General features: G+C 41.2%; 2 protein-coding genes across 2 annotated transcripts; both read right to left on the bottom strand.

The window, feature by feature from the left end:
• Positions 1 to 220: 220 nt before the first annotated feature.
• On the bottom strand, positions 221 to 3,071 carry ndufb11 (NADH:ubiquinone oxidoreductase subunit B11). Its single transcript, XM_068733842.1, has 3 exons — positions 2,853 to 3,071; positions 901 to 1,031; positions 221 to 430 (listed from the first exon to the last, which is right to left on the bottom strand). Exons 1-3 carry the CDS (start codon positions 3,024 to 3,026, stop codon positions 301 to 303), a joined length of 435 nt encoding a protein of 144 aa, XP_068589943.1. The 5' UTR covers positions 3,027 to 3,071; the 3' UTR covers positions 221 to 300.
• A 468-nt stretch (positions 3,072 to 3,539) lies between these two features.
• Positions 3,540 to 15,988, bottom strand: tbc1d25 (TBC1 domain family, member 25). The gene is made up of 7 exons (XM_068733074.1): positions 15,828 to 15,988; positions 14,401 to 14,510; positions 14,163 to 14,317; positions 12,481 to 12,608; positions 12,194 to 12,382; positions 11,482 to 11,757; positions 3,540 to 10,004 (listed from the first exon to the last, which is right to left on the bottom strand). Exons 1-7 carry the CDS (start codon positions 15,870 to 15,872, stop codon positions 8,340 to 8,342), a joined length of 2,568 nt encoding a protein of 855 aa, XP_068589175.1. The 5' UTR covers positions 15,873 to 15,988; the 3' UTR covers positions 3,540 to 8,339.
• Between the last annotated feature and the right edge of the window lie 759 nt (positions 15,989 to 16,747).

Raw genomic sequence — 16,747 nt, 5'->3', positions numbered from 1 at the left:
TTGTAAATCTTTTCATAAAGACATTGATCAGATGAATCTCTTCTGTTTATGTTCAATTTTACTTGGGAACGTGTCGTCACACATAATGAAAGTTAAAACATGAGGTCGATATTTTTTAACCCCACCTTCATATGGACTGGAGTAGATGTGTATCCATTAGTCACACTGAAAAAGGTCCAATCACTGCTGTTTAAAGAAGTCACTGTCCACACATAATGACTCAATTCAACAAGTACATCATTTATTCTGTCATAGTGAAATACATTAATCATGAAATGGAGCAGGTGGATGCTGGACATCCTACTCCTCTCCAGCTGTGGTCAGAACGATCTTGTGTGGGTCGTAATAGTTCTGGTCTATGAGAGGAAGGCCCTCCTTCTCTCTCTGCTGGACCACACGCTCCGCCTCCCTTCTGGCCCACTGCCGCATGCTGGAATGACAGATGAAGAGAGAGAAGGAGGGAGTGAGGAAGGACAAAAAAGAAGAGAAACCTTCAATACTAAACATTAATAATAATAAACCTCAGATTGACTGTTGGGCGAGTGGTCACTTGGGGCTGAAGACCACCACAAAAAGCTGAAAAGCAAGCAACAATCAATGCTAAAAAACATCTTCAGGTACTATGTATTAAAAATGTCAAAACAGTTAATCTGCTTTATCAGGACCATGTGATGAGTGTCGAGTCTGCTTTTGAAACATGTAGTCAGGTGATGTAGTCAAGTATTTTCTGTATTAAAAAGAAGCAAAAAAACATAAAAAAAATAGCATGACACTTTCACCGTGTCCTTTAACAGAAAACCATGGCTCAGCAGAACCGTCACCGTGGCATTAGACACATCATCTCATATTTGACAGCAAAAATGATAGCAGATGTGAGAAGATGAGGAAGTGAGAACTCACCCGTGGTCTGGTAAATAGTGGATAAACGTTCCCCCAATAACGAGAGCCACTGAGATGCCGAAGAAGAAGCCCACCCTCATGTTCCACTCATCCACCACAGGGTCACTGGAGAAGCCATGGTAATCTGGATTCTGACAATTACAGAGGAGGGGCATCAGCTACAGCAGCCATTCCCAAACACTGGGTCGGGACCCACTGGTGGGTCGCAGGAGATTTTATACGGGTCCCCAAATAAAAGTGAAGACATTTCTTCCAGTCTTTCATTTAACATTTCTTTCTGCATTACACCTTTGAGCCACACGAGGGAGCCTAAATGTTTGTATTCTTCTGATAATTGTAATCTACTCATTAAATATTGAATCTAATATGAAAGACTAGTGTACATTCTCTTTGTTTAACTGAAGAGAGGAAATGAAGATTCTACCTAATGCATTTAGTTGGTCTCATTTATAAAGTATTTCACATGTTTATACATTTTCAATAACTAAACAAAGTTGTGATTTATCAAACATACATCTCCTCTAAATGGTTGGTTTACCTTTTCAAGATTACGTATAAGATGATGAGGAAATGGCAATGAAGATGATCAGGAATGTTCATTTACAGACAAATTCTCTCTTCTTATGATTATTCTTATTATTATAGATAAGGCATGTTGTGAATTAGGTCGCAATGGTTGGTCATCGTTAAAAAGTGTATCCCCAGATTTTTTTTTTGGGAAACTCAGATACAGTACAGACCTTCATAAATCAGCCACTTGTTCCAAGAGGAGCCATAATAATTTGAACGACTGTCATTTGAGTGTTATCAAAGTGACTTTAGGTTTAACATGGCTGTATCTAGAAGACCCAACTGATACTTAGTCAATGTCCATACTCACTACAACAACACAGGAATAGTCTTAACAAGTCTACTGACTAGTACTATTAGAGAAGGAGACAAGAACATTTCCAACGTGCTGAATATTGTCAGACTAAAGTCAATCACAAATCCATGGAAAAATCTGACACCTGTGTGAATCTGCCTGGTGTGTGTGTGTGTGTGTGTGTGTGTGTGTGTGTGTGTGTGTGTGTGTGTGTGCTACACAGCTGAGATGGAACATAATGGCTGAATATAAATGTCTGGACATCCCCTGCACTTACTGACTCAGACTCAAACGGGTCCATTCCTGAGAGTGCAGGGACTCAAGCACAATTTTCTGCACACTTCAATTAGGAAGAGTACACATAATCCGTTGCACATGATTGTGTAGTGTAAAATTAATCAATAATGTTAATAGTACAAATACAATAACTGACATCTGTCTTTTTAAACATTCAATGTAAAAATGTTGTGTATAGATGTGAGGATTGATGCACACATCTGCCGGCATAACACATAACAGTCGTATACATTTACCAAACTAGTGTAGCCGTGCATGTACCTCAACCAAATATTGACAGGAAATTAATTTAGTGTGTGCAAAATCATGTAGTGTTGTCAATGGCGTCAGTTCTATTCAACAATAAAACACATCACTGTTACATTAAAAAAAAGCATGTTTCAGATTCAGAATGGGCTCAGCTTGTTTGGACTCAGTACCTGGACAAATAAAAATGAGTCTGCTTTAATCTAGATGCATTAGTGAATATGTGATGTGATCAGTGTACGACTGTATGTGTCAGAAGCACAGAGACACCCACTGTGACAGTCGTAACAACCTAAAGCTACGAACGCTGAATTTGCAAGTTATTGATGTACACAAACGTGTGTGTAGCTCGAGCTAGCTAATGTTACCTAGCTCATACGTTTCTCTGCGGGTCCAACATTAGGTATTTTAGAGTAACAGCATTTTATATTGTCAGTCTAGTAACCACCGTCTCCATGTCTGCGTACAAGACATAAACCTAAACTTTATTCGGTTAGTAGACGTTTACGAAGACTAAATGATCGTAGGACGGAGAGAAACTCACCTTGACATACGGGCTGACCTCACTGTGTCCAGTGTTCTCCGCGGCTGGGTGCAGCTCCGTCACAGCGGTCGAACCGGCGGCACCGGTCGGTTTTGACTGAGAGACGAACCGGGCCGGTGGATTTGAGAGTAACCGGGGAAAAGCGGGCCCGAACCGCGACAGTCGGGTCAACATTTTACCTGTTTGTGAAAGATAGTAAAGACCCGGAACCGGAAACAAAAGGTTAAGTCTTCTTCTTCTTAATTTCCTCAAAAGTTAAAGGGAGTATTACTGCCACCAGGAGGTGGTCGACGGTAATGTACCCTCAGGAATCTGATGTAGATGTAACAAGCTATTTAAATATATTGTAAGCTACTGACTAGAATTCCGGTCTTTAGTCAGGTTTTCAGTATCATCCATAATGCAGACTGACTTCTGTTCCTGGTGTGGTGTGGTCTCGCTCAGGTCTGCCCAAGAACTGGCTAATTGCCATACAAGTATAAGGATATAACAATATTCATGGTCCCCAGAGGATTATTCAAAATGTTGGTCTTCGTTATAGCCTTACTGTCATGACGATGCTAATCCCAGTGGGTGCTTGCTACACCATGTTACACAGATACCATTGGCATCGTCAAACATTTTTAATATTTCATATTTAAACTGAAAACATTAAATGAACAAAGACAAGTCATTCAAGTCATCATGTCTCAAGTCAAGTCTCAAGTCATTTATTTTATGTCAAGTTGCAAATTGCAATTCATCAAAACAGGGACTCGATTCGACCCAAGTCCAAATCCCAGTGACTCAAGTTCACATCTCTTATTATTATCAACACCGTATCTCCAAATTATACACTGTTGTCAACTTTTCATTCAATTGAAAAACACAATCATCCTTCACCCAATCAGTTGCATTGATTATTTATTTGTGTTCAATATACAATCTGTAACATTGTTGTGTAATGTATGATTAAAAAGTTTAACTTTTGTGCACATATATCATTCATTTAATGAGATAAACAAATCTTTTTGTAAATGCACATGTTGATAGCTCATAGTCCAGCTAGTCCAGATACTTCAGTTCTAGGTAAATAAGCTACTAAATACTGATATACAAAGGAGGCCAAACCAAATGTAAGAGTAAGAACCATAGTGATCATAAGGGTCTTTCCAAAGACATGATAATTACTTTAGTTTCTGCTTAAAACAGAAGCAAAGTCAAAAAGGGGTTTCCCAATTAGAGGTGGAGTCATCACACTTCCTGTTCAGCCTTCTGCATTACAGACTACTGAGAAAATATAATATAGGCCACTCAAAATCACAAATAAAGTCTTACAGGTAAACAATGCTGTGAAAAGCAAATAAACAAATTTGACAATATTAACATACATTCCCTAACTTTGTTCTGGTGCACCATGTTACAATGAGCTGGGAGATTTGGGGGGGCTATCACAACTCATCTCAAGATTTATTAACAAATAATTCATGTGTATGAATGATTTTCTCTCTGCAATGCTACAACCCTGCCCTGCGTCTCATCTACGTTAACTTAATTCATATCATAGTGCACAACAAATAAGGCTGAGCATTGTCAACATTTTCATACCTCGAAAAGAAACAGACAAACAAAAACTACTTCTATTGTTCAACATGAGCATACCGTTGCTGACTGGTTGCTTTCTTGTGTTACAAGTTTAATTTGTATGAATTTTTAACATTTGAGGACAGCTCTTCAGCCCTTTCAATTCCACAAATGAAAACTTCAATCATTGTTACCGTTGATCCATTTTGGACCAAATGGAAAGACAGGATCAACTTTTCGGATGCATGATGTCCACTACAGTGGAAAATTAAATTACATCTTGATAGAAGCCAAGATGGACGTCTGCTTGGTTTGGAATAAATTGAAGATACATCTGAGGCGCTTGGAACATCTCCACTTCCTTTGGCCAGTTTTATTTATAAGTTTGTAAGCCCCCCAAAAAAGCTTTAAAATGCTGATTTCAGAGCTCATCGATTGGCTCCATACGGCTCTCAACATGGGGGCAGCAGCTTGCAGCCAATTGTGCTAACAGCGCTAACGGTGCAAACAACAGCAGCAGTGCTGACAGGCTAACAGTGTTTACCTGAGGGGGAACCGGAGGGAGGGCTCTGCGCTTACGCGACAACGTGATTGGTTGTGTGTTTATCAGCAGTAACCGCCGCAGCGTGAGCCAACCAGTGGGGCATGCTCAGATGCACTAACAAGCACGCATGGCATGCAAGCAGGGAGCAGCTCTGATGACAACACACACTCAGGAAGCGTTGGCTTCATTACTACTTCACTATAACTTTACATAGATAATACACCTTTACTGCTTTATTAGAAGTTAGGAATAACAAGCATACACTTATTGTAGGTCCAAATTGAGATATTGACTTATAATAATAATTTAAGTTATAATTTGTTAATTTATTATCAGAATTTTGACAAAGTGTGTCAACATTTAGATTTAGTATCTCATAATTTTGTCTTAATCCATTTCATTTTTTAGACTTTGTATATCATACTTCTTTACTGAGAAATGTTTAAAAAATAAATCAATGGCTTTCCAAAAATGTTGGTGAGACAGTAAGAAAAGACTCATGTAGTAGTAAATAGAATTTGGTTGGATGCTGTGATATTTCCTAATAGCTTTTCCTTTGCAGTTAACATCATGCATCACTGAAACAATCCAGTCGCACTCCTGTTAAAATCCATCAGAGGTTAGTCACAGCTCGCCAGTCAAATCAATGTCTGTGGACCAATCATTGACCTCAAACGTCTCTCAGCCCTTTAACTGGCTGTTCAGTCAGCCCATGATGACACTATGTAGACAGATGTTAAGAGCACTAAAGGAAATACAAATCAAGGCTTTAAACAAGTGAGGCACTTTTCTGCCAAAATGTTGCACCTTTTTCTTGCCAAGTGGCATCACATCCTATTCCTCTTTATGTCTATTACACACAAAAAATGATAAAGATATTAATCAAACAGCACTCCCTTCTCATCAGTAACCACGCAAAGCTAGTATGAAGACTGTCAGTAAGTGATACCTGCAATTGTGCATTGAAGTAGCCTCATTAAGAGAAACATTTGAAATCATAACAGAAAAAAAGACAGTCTTTGGGAAACAGCAATAGCCAAAGTGCTAAAATGATACATCTCTGAATAATGACCCAACATAGCATTAAATACTGTACAGTACTTACTTTACTACTGTTTGAATGTATGAGTCCAGCACATACAGTATATTACCAGAATGGTATCTGTACAATGGAGATCAGCATCAAAGTGTCTCTACAGTACTGCATCCACACATCCTTAGTGTGACACGGTTAGGTTCACTACTTCATGAATAGCCTCATCTGCTCCTCGGGGGTCGGACTTCACAAAACAGGTGTTGGCAGTTCTCAGTTGTGATCGGCTGAGTAACATTCAAAGTTAGAAAAGCAAAAACAAAACAATAAAATAACACCTGTGGCTGTATAAGAATTATTTTGCTCAAATTAAAATGCCCATGTGAACATATCACTGATACATACTCATTGCACTGACCCACAATCTCTGATGAGTTTAGCTTGAGACCTCTGTCCCAATTGTCCTCTCTACCTCACCTTACCCATGGTGCACTTGGGGAAAAAAATAAAAATAATGGAATCCCTTTTTTACAGAAGCAGTAATCGATATTCAAACATTAAACCTTTAGAAAGTTTGGTTTTGGTGATAGCAGAAATGACAAAAATATCAAGCTCATAGCAACACGATGACAGGTTAAAGAGGACACATTGATTCATTTGGGCTCATCTACAGCATAAATCATAAACAGTATGAATGTAGTAGTGGTGGAATATATGAGCCACGGCAACACTGTTCTGTTTCAACCCATATCTCCGGGTATTATGCCACCACATCCAGATTCAGTAGACTAAAAGGAAACACGGTTACCAAACAGCTTTGGGCAATGTATGTTGAATTTGTGAACTAGTATTGCACTTTGATAAAATTGAGGGACATGTAAAAGACATTTTAAAAGAACCGTTAAAATGGAAGCAGCAGAGGCAGACAGCAGTGACTGGGTTAAGCTCCAAAAACCCCCCATTGAATCCACCATTTCCCATAATGCAACCCTCCCTGCATGGTAAACTGTGCAACCCCAGCTTGTAATGAGGGCCGTCTCTCATACGTGTAGTCTCTATGCCCAAACTGAGAGAACTCTGACGACCCTCACATCATCAGGGTTATTTTCTCAACACGTGTTCAGATAGAAAATGAAGCACCTTTTTTGCCTTGTATCCTTCACATGAGTTTGAGTGCTGGGCCGTTTATACGGTCTGTGTTTATTCGCCCCAAACAGCCAATTTACTGACAAACATACAAACGTTAGCTGTAAGCTAGCGACGGACGCATGGACCCCGTCTGTGGGAATGAACCTCTGACCCCAGGACAGCCAGCTTTCAGTTATTTCCTGCACTCTCTTTTTCCTCTTTTCTCCGTTTGTCTATGAAGTAGATTCATATGCGCTGGGATAAGTTGAAACATTGTCTTTCTGTTGACTTTGAACACCGCTCCTAAAATTTGCTTTGCTTTCGACTTGACAAAGCTCTGTTTTCACAGGGTGAGTAGGACTTCCTGTGTAACATCAGTGGATTTCCCCTCTAAATATTTGGTGTTCGTAAGTGAGCACCATGTCAATATAGTTCCTCACTCTACCAGAGGTCTCATCCCTCTTTCCTGTGAAGGTTTTAGACAGTTAACAGCTCTACTTCTCTCTGAGAACAGCAGAGGATTTATATCGCTGTCAAAGGCAAAACACCCTTTTGACATCACTTATGTTCGCCCCGTTTGTGACCTCAGCACTCTCTACGTTGGTTTCACTCTGTGGATGTGGTGTTGCTTCAGCCTTTAAGGTTCATGGTGAGAGGCTGACTCACGAAGGTTAGGGAAGTACAGCATGTGTGCTGGCCTTGTCTTGTTTCCAAGTGTTGTCATCAGTTTACCTTTTGACAGACTGACAATAAATCCTTTCCCTTATGTTTATAACCAACATAACTTAAGGGCTTTAGTTAAGACACGTGTGTGGCTTATTGGACAGAACAGGAGCTTGTAAACAAGGTTCATAAAAAGGACAACAAAGGCTAAATGCACCAAGTGGCTAAACATTTGTCGGTTCTGGTTAATCAGCCAAACTGTCTGACTGTCAGACACCAGCGTCACACGGTCTAACATTTCATGCATCAGCAAGATATGATGAGAAATAAAGCTCTCTCAACCCCTCTTCAAGGACAGACAACAAAATGGCTAAGAAAAATGAAACGTAACTAGGATTACAGACGTAAGGAATATACATACGTATTCAAGCATACACAGAATGAGAAGATCATTAACAGCCCAATTCAATGTGGAGGGTGGTCTATAACAGGTCTGCACCTCCAATGGGCCACAGTTAATGAGGAGTTCACTGAGGATGGGAAGCCAATGATGGAATCAGGAAGTAGGAGAAAGGAAAACTTGAGCTGTTGGGGAGGGTATGGTGGTGGCCAGGTTATAGGTTGAGTTGGGAGACGAAGGCTGAGGCGATGCTAAGGGGCTGTACATGGGCCTGGCAGAGATGGTTGAAGACGGGGAGTGTTGACCAGCGGTAGCGGTTGTCGGGGAGTCCGAGCTAACCTCGTCCCCTTCTTCTGAGTCCCACACTTCACTCTGCAAGTAGTCTGCAAATAATGCCTTGGCCCTCTGCAGCACCCTGCTCAGGTTGTGGCGCCGCACAAGGCGATCAAAGTGCATGGCCAGCTCATTGTAATCCAAGCTGTTCTTGATGATGTGGTCTCGGTGCTCCAGCAGGATGGACAGGCACAGGAACAGCATGAAGGGATTCCCTTTGCCGAACTCTTGAGGAGGCGGCAGGGAACACGGTTTGATGCCGGTGGTCTCAGCCTTTAAAGAACTGGGAGTGTTAGCTGTGGTGCTGGGGGACGACCTGCTGCCAGACAGCGAAGGGCCTCTTCCAAAGGACAAAATGGGTGAAGAGAGCAGGGATCGATTGTGGGTTGGAGACACAACTGATGTTTTTACAGTGGGGGTCGTGGGCGAGTTAATCCCTGTACTGCTGAGCATTTGGGCAGAAGAGGTCAATACTTTTTGGACAGTTCTTGGTAAGGCCTCACTTCCATTGGTTGTGGACAGGGATGTGGATTTTGGAGGAGAGTCTGGAGAGGCACCTGGCCAGCTGGAGGATGAAGCTGGAGATGTGGGGGACACAGTGGGGCCAGTTTTCCAGATTGGTAGGCCACTAGAAAAGAGAGGAGGTGATGACATTGGAGAGAAACCATTGTCATAGTTTTTTATGAGAGGTGTTCTCTCTCCTGTGTCCTCCTCACTATCAACGGTGGACTGGCGCTGTGGAATGCTTGTTACGGACTTTGAAGACATCAAATCCTGTGGCTGCTCAGCATCCTCCATATGAAAACTGTCTTCGTTTCGGGCAGTATAGTATTTAAACTCCCCGAAACTGGTTTTCCTCTCATAAGGAGGAGCCTGTATAGCTGCCTGTTCCATGCTCACTTGAGGATTAGCATCTTCACCTCTCTCGCTCCCCTTTCCAGCGCCTACATTTCTTCTGTCTTTTCCTTCTATGACAGCATTGTTGCTCATATCCGGTTCTTCTCTTGAAGGCCTCAGCATATGTCGTCTACGCTGCTTCTCTTTTTGTTCCTTATCATCTCTGAGGCAATTCTCAACTGTCTTGTGATTGTCTCCGCGGGACGTGGTTTCATCGGTTTCCACTGGTGGTCCCTGAAGCTCCACTTCGGTTTCAGGAGGATCCGGGGGCAGAGAGCTCCAAGTTACCTCGAGCATCCTCAAAGCATCGTCAAACGCAAACTCCCGCTTGAGCTCCAGGAGCAGCCAGCGGTAACAGAAGAAGAGGTCGTCAGCTCCTCGGGACACCAGGTAGGAGTAGAATTCGGGATCAGAGTACTGCAGGAGCAGCTTTAGATGCTGGAACTTAACAGACATGAGCTGCCCATCTGGCCGGAAGTTCCCCTCCAGGCGTTTCATGATGCCACAGAAGCAAATGAAGGCATGTGCCTCATTGTCCATTACCGCAAGTATAGGGGAGGCAATATCACTCATGCCTTGACAGTATGATATCTGAAAAACAACAAGTCCACACAGTTACATTAGGATACAGTTTACAAAGAAAAACATTAACAGAAGTTTTTTAGTCGAAAGGTATCAACATGTATCAAGCATACGCTCATTTCTATGCAAAGTATGTGATTTATCAATCTCTTCTTCTGCTTTAGAATGTGCATACATTTAAAACCAACCCTACACAACAAACTCCTAGTATGACCCAATAGGTAACATGCAGGTACAACTCAACTGTCAAACATGGAATAATGGATAGACAGATAAACTATTGCTCCTGACTACCAATGTTTCTGTTTTTATTTGGGAAAACAAGGTAATCATGTCTTTCAGCATGAATGATGCATTTATCTCCGCCACGCTTTTGTCTTGTTCCTCTAGTACTGCACCCCTGCTGTTAATGACAATCTGTATTCATATCTGTGGATGTGTTTTGTTATGATAATATGAAATAATCATATTTCATACGCACTTGTATTCTTACAATGATTTATAAACTTTTTTTTGCAGAATTTCCACTGCATGGTATGGCTCTGCTCGACTCCACTCCCTTTGGTACCAGGTATTCTTAGCTGATTGTCGTGGCGACGCCGTGAGAAACTACCATGACATCACCTTCAATGTGACACAAACAGTGTGTTCTCTCGCTGGATCTTAATGGACAACCAAACAGAGGAACGCCCTCGGTCAGTAGCTTGGCCACGTAGGTTGACGTGCAGGATGTCCCGTGATGTGCTGGTGCAGATTATCTTGGACCAATTAGTGGTCTGCAGTGTTTGAACTTTTGCCAATGGAAAACCAAATAAGAACGTAATATGAAATGGAAATGCGGCATAAATGTAACTTTGCCACTAGAAGAATAGGTCTCCCATAATGCATAGAGGTTCCTGTGGTCAGCTGGAGGGAGGCCAGAACCAGACTAAATGGATCAGCTGCCTTTTTTTCTAGGTATGTTTACAGGACTTCAATATATAGTAAATATCCATATATGAATGAACTACAGCACCCATAATGCTTTGTGGGATGTAAACAGGAAGCATAGTGTTGTCATGGATTCAGTGAGTGACTTAATTGCCTACAACTTCAGCACCGTAATTTTAGCCTACATTTGGTGTTTATTTGGTTAAATTTCTGCAAATTGGCAGCTTTGAAGATATGTGGGATCAGGTGTTAGTAGTTCCTGTTTGCAGTGTACGCATGGAAGTACAGGCAACTCTCACTGGATTACTTTATAAAGAGCCTCTTTTTTTCTATGATTTCTAATCTGATTTATGGAAGTTTATTTGCGATGAACATCCGATATCCAGAGAAAATGTAAGTCACACTGAATCTAATGCGTACGTTTATAGAACCCCTGTATCCAAACAGTCCTGCTGGTGAGGCGCCTCTTTGAAAACCTCTACATTAAGGATACATATGGACGATTTAATAAGCAGATTCAGATTTTTACAACAAGCTATAAAACATATCTACACACCTGTGGATGTGTGATGGCAAAAGTGGTGAGCAGGTCTGTGAGGGCAGTCAAATGTGGACTGTCTTCTGACCCTGCATAGTATGGATGAGCCCGGTCTGTCCTCAGAACGTCTTTAAGAACATTGCCACGGATAAATTCAAGGTCCTCGTGGCTGACCCGGGCTGTCCACTCTCTCTTCAGCTGGTCGTACTCCCTCGTCTTCCTCTTCATGTAGTCCATTCTTTCCTGTCCACTCAGTCCGTCAGGGTAGACGTTCAGGAGGTACCGCCAAACAACCTACCACAACAGCAGACAATGCAGCAGTTAATCCAATCCTCAACTGAATAACAACAGTCATAAAATAGAAATGATATCATGTTATATATTAATGTATGATTTTTAAATACAACTTCAATTGGCACATTTTGTGTGTGCATGAACACAGGCGGAGAGTAGGGCATTCTCTCAATAATTCCAGGTTATATCATCATTTATGACAAACACTGTTACAGGAGGCAAAGTCTACTGAAAATGAAGGTGCTTTCTGCTTACAACACATTTTGGTTTTCTTCTTACTGAAGTTCTATGCCAGGAATCACAACTAAGATTCAGTAAGAACCAGAATTGACAAGCAGAATCTAAATCTAAATCAATCAAATTTAACAGCCAACCATGTAACTTTGCAGAACATGGAATAGGTACTTTGTAGGCTGATAAAACACAGGTACTCTACCTTACGCAGTGAAGACTCCACACCACCATGGTAGATGCGCAGTCTGAGCTCCTCAGGGCGGGTCAACTGGCCCTGTCCATTGAGGTAATTGTGAAACTCTGCATCGCTCAGAGGGGGTTTGAAAGGCTTGATCTCTTCCCCATAAGACCAGCTGAAGGCTTGCTGGACTTTGGACAGGGTGCGGCCCACCTGAATAAGGGAAACAAGCCAGTAAGCTCAGACCCTGACAAACAGAGGATAGAAGGCAAAACAGACTGTATAAGGAAGGTTGGAGAAGGTGAAGGAACCTGTGAAAGTATAGACTGGGTGAAGGGAAGAGCTGCATTTGCCAAAGACCTAGTCCTCTCTGCGAGAAGCTGCTCAGAGCCAATCACATCTTTGGGGCTTATGATGTCCCAGTCCTCCATAACAGGACCTGCAGTTGAAGAAAAAACACCAGACTTAATTAATCTATTTCAGGCTTACCTCTATCTCGAAGGGCGACTGTGGCTAAGTGGAGAGCAGGGTCGTCCTTCAATCAGAGGATCCGCTCCACTAGTCGCATGTCGATGTGTCCTAAAGCAAGACACTTAACCCCAAAAATTGCTCCCGTAGGCTGAATGTGGATAGTCTGATAGGCAGGTGGCACCTAGCCCCTGCATCAGTGTGTGAATGGGTAAATTACGACATGTAGAGTTAAAGCGCTTTGAGTGGTGGGAAAGACTAGAAAAGAGAAATACAAGTACAGTCCATTTACCATCTTATACTTCTAACTTAAAAGGATAGGTTCAATATTTCTCAAGACAACTTTACATAACAGAGGATTGTTTCCCTGGTCTGTAGTTCCTGTACAGCAACACAGACTGAATAACTCAGGGTGCTGAAGCCTGATGCTGTGTTCAGTCTACACTCACTTCAATGGAAGCTGCTGGCATGTTGCTACAAACCAATGGCTGACACTATCGCTGTGTGAGAAGAGTGACGCGCTACGAATCAAACGTGAGCTGCTCTCAACTTTTTTCAGCGATCTAATGACACGGTGAAGCTTCAACCACTCATATGTTTCACCCTGTTCCACTCTATCGAAAATAAAATGCTGTTAGCCGGTCTCTAGTGCTATAGAGAGGAATTTTGCATTTTTGTAGTCCAACAGGAAGTTAGCATCACACTAGTTCCCTCTGCAAACAGCCAGTGGGATTTTTCCATTGACTTTTGGATTATTACAGAAAATAAACTCTTTGGCAAACAAATGCTGATGATACTTACATTGTTCAGCAAGATAATCTTCACAATGAAAACCACTTTTATGATTTTTGAAGGGTGAATACAATTTCTAGAAGTAAAAAGCTAACGTGAGACGCACCTAAACACAACAAGGCAAACTATTCTGTGTGCTGATGTTTAGTAGACTGATTTCGACACACCGCCTTTTTAAAGACATGTAAAAGCTTCTAAATTCACCAGAGGGATATTTACTGATGTATTTTATATCGTAGAACAAAACGTTAAAACCTCTTCAGCTTGTGTTAACCACACTTTGAGAGTCAATGTAACTAGTCACAATTGGCCGTTTCGTTGCTTTTGTTGCTCGAAATGTAAACATAGTATAATGTCACCTTCAGATAAACTTTGGAATGGATTTTTGTGTGGATTTTGTCACGCATCACTTACATTAAATGCATTAAGAGGAAACTGTTTAATGCAAGTATGAACATGAGGAATTATTACAGCGAACAAAACCTGTTTCAATGTTCATATGGACACCGACTACACAGACTTGAAACATTGTGAACCTATCCTTCAATAAATGGAAAGGTTTATTGTCATTCTCTCCAAATATCCATCTGAAAATACAGAAGTTACATTCTTAGAAGCAGAGAAAGCCTATGATGGACTCAAACTAAAGTATGTCTTTTTATTTATTTATTTGGTTGTATGTATTACAGTTTTTCCCTTTAAGTTTGCTTCAAGGATACACTGGTGTTCTTACTGTCTTCTGAAGGTTTTAAGTCCATCTTGAGCTGCAGATATGGTTTGGCAGCACTGACAAATGCAACATCCAAATCCCAGTCGGACAGCAGAGACAGAAACGTTTCAGCACCACTCCGATCTCGAGACAAGTAGCTGATACCAAAATTCCGCTTCCTAGATTGAAAGACAAAGAAGAAGAAAATGCTGACACACATAATGTGTCTTTGCAACAGTTTAACTAATGTGATAATTCTTACCCGTTCAAATCAAAGGCTCTGATGAGAATGTGCTGCAGGACCTCCAGTGATGTTATCTGAGGATCAACAGCAAAGGAGCGGAACTCCACAGGAAGCACCCCATCACATTTCTGAGAAGCAGAATATCCCAAAAAATCATGATACTGTGGGAAAACATGTTGGGAGGTGGCAAAAAAATATACTATTTTGGCGGTTAGAAGACAAGAATTGCTGTACTGCACTGGACAACAGTGTCCAACTGAATTGAGACATTTTAATCCGCATGCTGAGATTTTAAGTATATGTCAAATGCACTACATAATCAATACATGCTGGCTGTTTATAGTAATGCTGGGTGATGTGGTTAAAATAAACATTATGATAATAAAAATATCTGATCAGATATCAATATATGGCAAATATATATGGACTTGGCATTTATATAGCACCTCTTCAGTCTAGACAACTCAAAGCGCTTAACAGTACATGAAAACATTGATCCAATCACAGACATTCATACACTGATAGCAGAGGCTGCTGATCAGACTCTGATCTGATCTGATCTAATCTCACACACACACACACACACACACACACACACACACACACACACACACACACACACACACACACACACACACACACACACACACCGTCCAGAGCCACAGCCGGCCAAATATACATACACTACATATAATAATATACAATAATAACATATGTGTAAGACAAAAACTAACAGAACTCATTTTGTTGGTTGCCTTTAATTGTTGATTTAGACCACAGAAATGTGTAGATGAAAAAAATATATGTTATTAATATAATCACAATATAATTCTGACAAAACCAATGAAAATCCTCATCATGTTTCATCTTATTTAGCATCATGCAGTAAAGCGATTACATAACAAGTAAGAGTTTACTGAAATAAAGGCCACAGAATGCTTCTTCTTCAGGTAACATGTGACGTCACGTATTGCTGTTGCGTGCATACACGCACGCGTTTGCTGAGCAGGCAGGTGACGTCAGCGCCCAGTCTGTGAGGGTTCTCTGCTGTGGGTTTAGCTTTAAGTTGGATCTTCATACTGTGTTTTAATCGTGCTTTTTATAGAAAATTGTCAGTGTCAGTTATGACTAGCAGTTACGGTCAAATTACGGCACAAATAAAGTGATAAACAGAAATAATGATTCGGTCATAAACAGCATTCAGCGACAACAAATGCTGGCGATGAACAACATGTATTCATACGCGGGTAGACTGGCTCTCTCCAAACACACTGCTCACAGCCGATGTGACGGCTGTCTCTATGTCGACGTTTAGCACTAGAACGTGTGTTTGAACGACAGCTAGCAAACACTGAACAGACTATTCAATAAACACGATAACGGGGCTGCTAGCTAACTAGCGGACGTTGTCAGACTATTTGTTACTCAGATCGTATTCATCCTACCTTGACTTTGACACGAACCACCCCCCTCTCCTCCTCGCCTGCCATTTTAAAGACTCCGTTTCGCAACAGGGTGGTTGTCGTGACTTTTGTGTTCCTTCTACACCGACATGATGGTCAATAACATGATGGGGGCAACGGGTAGCACTAGCCGAGTTGCTTGTATTTCGTGATCTTCTTCTGCTTAGATTTGACAGACGGTTTACTAGCTGCATTACCGCCATCTACTGGACATATCTTTATCACGTCCTCACCTCACCACTAACTCTCTTTACACATCCATTCAAAGGACCAGTGGTGGAAGAAGTATTTAGAGCATTCAGGGCAAGCAGAGCCTTGCCAAAATGACTGCCATAAGAAAATATGCTTATTTCTACCCCACTATAAAGATAGTCTGTCTGACTGAATAAATTCAAATTTACTTCAGAGGATGAACAGTCTCTACTTCACACACTTGGCAGAGTTTAGACTTTCATATTCAAAATGACAGGATATGAATCGTACAAGTTCAGATAAATGTCATCAAGTGTTGACAATAAATTAGTTTTAAATAAGCAAAATGCAATGTGTAGATATAACAAAACAACACGTGATTGTACAAAATCTACAACTAGTGTGATAGTTTTCACTTTGCGTGCTGTTTAAAAGCCGTGTTTCGATAGTTTATTTTCCAGGATGCAGTTCACTGAAAGAGCGTCAGTTTCATTTCAAGAAGAAATTAAGAGCAGGTGATGTAAATGATCACACATTTGACAGTCCATATCCGTCCCCGATCCCAACTATGCAACCAAGCATCCATCCTGCTATACAGCACCTTTCCGGTCATGAGATTGCCTCTTTTGGAGCATGCTGGGAAGTGTATTTCTAGATTGTTCGGTTACCACTTGTTCTTCCCAAGAGTAAATCGAGATGAAACTTCACTT

This window comes from Cebidichthys violaceus, unplaced genomic scaffold (genome assembly GCF_023349555.1).
Source record: "Cebidichthys violaceus isolate CVI_PGR_0920_01 unplaced genomic scaffold, fCebVio1.0.p SCAF_6, whole genome shotgun sequence".
NCBI classification, from domain to species: Eukaryota; Metazoa; Chordata; class Actinopteri; order Perciformes; family Stichaeidae; genus Cebidichthys; species Cebidichthys violaceus.
Note: the sequence above shows the minus strand (reverse complement) of the source record. Positions and strands in the feature narration are given on the sequence as shown.

What these genes read in the sequence shown, in the direction of transcription:
- tbc1d25 (XM_068733074.1), bottom strand. Translation starts at nt 15,872, where the DNA reads ATGGCAGGCGAGGAGGAGAGGGGGGTGGTTCGTGTCAAAGTCAAG. An exon ending in TGGTTCGTGTCAAAGTCAAG is followed by an intron (nt 14,511 to 15,827) that starts GTAGGATGAATA and finishes TCTGCTTCTCAG; the next exon opens with AAATGTGATGGGGTGCTTCC. An exon ending in CCCAGTCTATACTTTCACAG is followed by an intron (nt 12,383 to 12,480) that starts GTTCCTTCACCT and finishes TCCCTTATTCAG; the next exon opens with GTGGGCCGCACCCTGTCCAA.
- ndufb11 (XM_068733842.1), bottom strand. Translation starts at nt 3,026, where the DNA reads ATGTTGACCCGACTGTCGCGGTTCGGGCCCGCTTTTCCCCGGTTACTC. An exon ending in AGGTCAGCCCGTATGTCAAG is followed by an intron (nt 1,032 to 2,852) that starts GTGAGTTTCTCT and finishes TGTAATTGTCAG; the next exon opens with AATCCAGATTACCATGGCTT. An exon ending in CACTATTTACCAGACCACGG is followed by an intron (nt 431 to 900) that starts GTGAGTTCTCAC and finishes CTGTCATTCCAG; the next exon opens with CATGCGGCAGTGGGCCAGAA.